A 5,968-nucleotide genomic window follows, 5' to 3' on the forward strand; every position below is an offset into this window, starting at 1 on the left:
ACAGAACCCACAGTTTGGGGTCCCTCACGCAGACCTTTCAGCTTGGGGTCACTCCTGCAGATCCCATGGCCTGGGGTCACTCCTGAAGACCCCACAGCAGCTCAGGGTCCCCTCTACAGAACCCACAGTTTGGGGTCCCTCACGCAGACCTTTCAGCTTGGGGTCACTCCTGCAGATCTCATGGCCTGGGGTCACTCCTGAAGACCCCACAGCAGCTCAGGGTCCCCTCTGCAGACCCCACAGTTTGGAGCCCCCCATGCAACGCTGCAGCTGAGGGTCCCTCCTGCACACCCCATGGTCTGGGGTCACTCTTGAAGACACACAGCAGCTCAGAGTCCCCTCTGAAAACCCCATAGTTTGGGGTTCCTCCTGCAGACCCCATGGCCTAGGGTCCCTTCTGCCCACCCCACAGCTTGGGGTCCCTCCTGCAGATCATGTGGCTTCACTCCTGAAGACCCCACAACAGCTCAGGGTCCCCTCTACAGAACCCACAGTTTGGGGTCCCTCACGCAGACCTTTCAGCTTGGGGTCACTCCTGCAGACCCCATGGCCTGGGGTCACTCCTGAAGATCCCACAGCAGCTCAGGGTCCCCTCTGTGGACCCCACAGTTTGGGGTCCCTCTTGCAGACCCTGTGGCCTGGGGTCCCCCTTGCAGACCCCACAGTTTGGGGTCCCTCCTGCACACCCCGTGGCCTGGGGTCACTCTTGAAGACCCCACAGCAGCTCAGGGTCCCCCCTACAGACCCTACAGTTTGGGGTCCCTCCTGCAGACCCCACAGCTTGGGGTCACTCCTGCAGACCCCATGGCCTGGGGTCACTCTTGAAGACCCCACAGCAGCTCAGGGTCCCCCCTACAGACCCTACAGTTTGGGGTCCCTCCTGCAGACCTTTCAGCTTGGGGTCACTCCTGCAGACCTTTCAGCTTGGGGTCACTCCTGCAGACCTTTCAGCTTGGGGTCACTCCTGCAGACCCCACAGCTGGGGTCCCTCCTGCAGACCCCATGCCCTGGGGTCCCTCCTGCAGACCCCACAGCAGCTCAGGGTCCCTCCCGCAGACCCCACAGTGGAAGGGCTGCTGGAAGGTGTCCCTGCCCACGGCAAGGGGTGGAACTGGATGCTCTTTAAGGTCCCTTCCAAGCCAAACCATTCCAGGGTTCTCTGGGATTGCAGGAAGGGAACGGGTGAAGAAGATGAACGGGCAAATAAAACGACCCACTGAACTGGAAGAACCTGGAGCAGCTTTCCCAGGGATGGGATTTTCTGTCCCCATCAGTCAGAGGGTACAAAAGGAGACACAGCCAACAAAAAAGGCTTTGCTTTGATCAGCCCATAGAAATCACAGGGGGTTTTTTTTGGGATAAGGACACCCATTCCTACACCAGAACATCTCTGGGGCTGCAGACAGAGCAGTCAGGGATCCTCCCTTTCCTCAACAAACGGGTTTGGGCTGAAAGATCAGAAGTTTTCATCAGCACCCACAGTGCAGGTGAGCACCCCCCACCCAGCACCCCGTGTTAGCCCTCCCTGAGCCACAGCCACAGCTCTGCAGGAGCAGAACTCCTGGGAAAACACTTCCCTGCTCCAAACCCACAATTCCAGTGACGTGTGGCCGTTATTTCTCGCTAAACACAGGAGTGAGTGCTCAGCCCTGGTTTGCAACACGAGCCTCCAGCTCCACTCGATGCTCATTAACTTCTGGGTCCCACAGAAGGAAGAGGGAAGGAACAGCAACTCCTTGCTGAAAACAGGGATGATGGAAAAAGAGCTGGACACACACGTGTGGAGCATCTGGGTGACCCCTGGGGTCCCCTCCCAGGCCACATCTGCAGAGTGGAAGGATCATTAAGGATAAATCAAAGCAGCTTGCAAAAATAAGCTTCATTTATTTCTTGATTTATTCTTTCCTCGGGACATTCCCACGAGACAAATTTTTCAACTTATTTTGAATTTTCTTCCTTTTTTTTTTTCTTTTTTCCCCCCCTTCCCAAGGATTAATTTGTTCAGAGTTATTTGAGTCCTCATGGTTTGGTGATTTTTGGAAAGGAAGACAAATGAAACACAAGAGGAGCAGGGAGCAACAGAAACTCTGGGCAAAAGCCACTCCCCTCTCCAGCTTCCTTTTCCTTTTCTTTTTTAATAAAAAGGGGCCTCTTTTTAGAACAGCTCAGCCTTGAAACACGATGCACAAACTCCAAGGTCCTGGGTGAGCCCTTTGCCACGTCAGGGGCTTCAAACTTATCCCGGATTTATTTCTGCCTGGCGAGACTGGGAAAAATCCAGGCTCTGAATCAACAACCAGGACAAGCAGGATGGTGTGAAAACCTTCCTGTTCCCCTAGAAAGCATCCTCATCTCTGCCAGCTCCAGCAGATGCTTGAAATCCCTGCACATCCCATCTCTCCCCAGGATATGCTGTGCCATCCATGGATCCTGGCAGGTGTGTGGGTAGGGCTGGGTTGGAAAAAATCTTTAGAGAGACTGAAAGGTCTTCAATGAATTCCCCAACCTGCCTATTAGGAGTGAAGGGGAAATTTCCAGGCTAGAAGTGTTTAAAATAAAAAAAAAAAAGCCCCCGAATGACTCTCTGTAAATCCCCAAATTACACCTGTGCATCACAATCCCAAACTCAGCCAAACCAGCACAAAGTGCCAAGGAATTGCCCTCAAACAGAGCACTGCTGCGTCCTGCCCATCAGTCTCGAAACCACTTATATTCCAACCCCTTTTCCACCCAATTCCCACTACAAAAAATCAGCTCTTTGGGCACAGAGCTCATCGTGTAGCTGCTCCACACCACGGCAGCCCGTTCCAATGGCGACTAATTGCTAACAAGCTCATTACAAGATGAAAGCAGCAGGAGAGCAATGCCGGAATTTTTTTTTTCTGCCTGTCTGCAAAGTGAACAGCTGGCCAGGAAAGCTACAGCACTAATCTAATTAAACTGTAACAAAAATACCTACAGCAGTGGCAAACCCCCCCCTTTTCACTCGGATATTTAATGTTCCCTCCCCAAAGTTCATCAGAACTTTGCCAGTCTTCAGCCCCTTCCCCACCCGTCGAGATCCAGGAGAGATCCAGGATTCCTGAGCTGAGCCCAGCTGGGCTGGGAGGGGAAAATAACACTATGAGGAGGCAAAGCAGATGTGGGGAAGGTCACCTTGATGTAGGAACAGGAGTCACAGGGGCTGCTGAAAGGCTGCTGCTTTGGAGCAGTGTTGTCCCAGCAAGGCCACTCCAGGGCTACAGCAGCTTTGCCAGAATATTGAAAAATTGCATGAATCAGAGAATCATGGAATCATNCCACAGCCCCAGCCTGGCCAGGTCCCTCTGCAGAACCTTCCTCCCCTCCAGCCCTAAAACCTGCAACTTTTTTTAGGTGAGCACAGCACCTGACTTGCTCAGACATCACAAGATTACCCCGAGCTTTCGTTCCACCCAGCCAAGCCCTGGGCTGTGTGATCACACAGGGCTGGATGTTCAAAGGCCAGCACTGAGGACACCCAGAAACTCTGATTTTTTTTTTTGATCTTAATCCTTAAGACCATCAAGGAAAGCTCGGAAATCTCACCTCGAGCAACGCCCAAGCCAGAAAGCAAAACACAAACACCTCAGAAAACCTTTAACCACCTCAAAATGGTATTTTTATGAACCCTCATCCAAGGACCTTCACATCCTTCTCCCATGGTGGGGCCCAGGACTGCACACAGTGCCCCAGGTGAGGCAACACCCTGGGCACTTCTGGGCCCCACCATCTTAAGAAGGATGTTTAAAACATAAAAAGCTGTATTTTCAATATTTTATGGAAAACACTGCTCAACCAACAGGGAAATGTGGGATGGACTTGAACAACCAAGCAGTAGCATGGCCTGGAGATAGAGTGGAAAACGTGACAAAAGCTGCAGGAACGTGATGGAAAGGAGAAATAAGGCCAGGAAAAGTCACCAGGAGTGATGCAGAGCACCAGGAGCCTTCTGCAAAGGCTGTGCCAACCTGGGAGCTTGAAGCAGGAGGAAAAAAAACCCATCCAAGACAGGAGCATCCATCTGTCCCATCCCTCTCCTCACTTTTCCTGCCTGGCACAAAAGCCACAACGAAGCCTCTGCCCTCCAGGGTTAGGAAAACCTGATCTTAGAGTCAGGGAGATCAACCTTTTAATGCTTGGAAATTGCTTTTTAATATTTAATTATAGAGCAGGGAGCACAAAGCATGACCCTGACACAGCTCCTACAACCACAACCTCGCCCCTGCACACGAGGGGCCACCACCTCAGCACAGGACTGGGGACTCTCATGTCCCCAACCCCAGCAGGGAGGGGGGAAAGGGGGTGTGAGAGCACTGGGAGACTGAGAGAGCTGGAGGGAGGGAAAGGAGGAGGGAAATCAAAGCTGTGTCCAACACAGGGACAGAGAAGAGGAGGCCAAGTTGGGAAGGATAAAAAGAAAATGCACTTTTCCCAAAGCCAAGAGCCAGTTTTGCAGGAATCCTTGGCTGGCTCCTCTGCTGAAATATGTTGGTGGATGCACAAGAACCACCAATAAACCAGGATCCAGCCCCAGCCCCGGGTGCCATAAGTCATCCAAGACTTGGAGGAGGCTTCCAGGGGGAGAATCTATGGCTGCAGACATTATTAAAAGCAGAGTGATTGATGGGTTTGATATCCCAAAGCTGGTGGTGGAGGGAGCTGGGATTCTGAGCACACAGCACACCTCACACAGGAAATATTTTCAGTATTGTTTCACAGGGAATAACTCAGGCAGGGTGAGACCTTCTGGTGGAAATGCACCCTCTGAAGGGATAAATTGCTGCATTCAGCTGAGTTTAGAGAGCAGGAGATGCTTAATTAGCACCCAGTGCAGGGGATTAGCTGGAGATCTCAACTGGAGGAGATCCCAACCTCCCCATCCCACCATCCATTATGCCAGGAGGGGAAGAAAATTGAGGGTAAAGGCTTTTTACCCCTTAGAGAATCCGCTGCTATTGCAAAATATTTGTTCTAAAGTTCTGTGCACCTGGAGGGACACGTTGGTGTGTTCCAGAGGGCCCTTTCCAGCCGTTTTCCTGCTGCACAGCAAAAATCTGGCCTGTTTTCCAGCGTTTTGGACTAAATATAGGAAAGAAAAAAGGTCTGAGAGAGAGGAAACAGCCCAAGAGAAGCCCCAGGGGAGCAGGTCGGTGACAGGGCAGTGGCTGTCCCTGAGCTGGGCAGAATTCCCGTTCTCCAGGGAGCCACAGAGGGGTGGGAGCACAGCTGGAGTTTGCCTGGAATCTCTGTCCCACCCCATCTCCCCGCCTGCAAAAAGGGGGAAACCTCTCCCTGGCTCCTGGAGGTGATGGAGGAACAATTCCCAAGCCAGGCACAGGGCAGGAGAGCAGGCAGGGAGGAGAAAGCTGGAATGTTTGCAGCAAGGAGGGACAGACATTCCTTTTAACCCTCGACAAGGCTTTGAAAAAATAATATAAAGCAGTGAAAACACCCTCACAAGCCACATTCCCTTCTAGACTGGGATGGGAAAGGACCCTCAGACTTTCTCCCCACCATTCCTGTAACAAAGCCTGGGAAATAAATCCCTGTGGAAGTGGGTACTTCCCTCCAGCACCTTGAGAGAGGGCTGAGGAGAAAAGTCAACTTAAATTTCCCTCCCAGTTTTGCAAGTGATTCCAGGCACGTTCTCCTGGGTATTTTGGTCAGTGTTTGCCTTCAGGCAGAGTGGGAGAAATCCAGGTCTCTTCCCATGGTCTGGTTAAGGACAGAGAGGACAGAGGGCTTTTCCTCTCTCTCACAAGCACAGGCAAAAGGGAATTTTCAGTGTCCCATTCAAAAAAAACACGAGAGGGACAAAACCCTTGGGATCTGCACAGTGTCTCCCACTGGGATTGCACCTGCAGGGAGAAAAGGCAACAACTGCTTGGAATTATGAGGCTTTAAGGAGCACAAACCCAAGTCAGAGCCTAAAGGACCTCAAGCCCCA

General features: G+C 52.0%; 1 protein-coding gene across 1 annotated transcript in view; it reads right to left on the minus strand.

Annotated features, from left to right (window-relative positions):
- Positions 1-5,100, minus strand: part of LOC108506739 (acid-sensing ion channel 2) — a gene marked incomplete at its 5' end in the record, with an annotated part of 63,758 nt that extends 58,658 nt beyond the window's left edge. Inside the window, one exon of the mRNA XM_017834073.1 lies at positions 5,009-5,100. Within this exon, the coding sequence (XP_017689562.1) occupies positions 5,009-5,100 (92 nt within the window). The remainder of the gene's footprint in view (positions 1-5,008) is intronic.
- Positions 5,101-5,968: the final 868 nt, after the last annotated feature.

Source organism: Lepidothrix coronata, unplaced genomic scaffold, assembly GCF_001604755.1.
Source record: "Lepidothrix coronata isolate B3197 unplaced genomic scaffold, Lepidothrix_coronata-1.0 Scaffold229, whole genome shotgun sequence".
Lineage (NCBI taxonomy): Eukaryota > Metazoa > Chordata > Aves > Passeriformes > Pipridae > Lepidothrix > Lepidothrix coronata.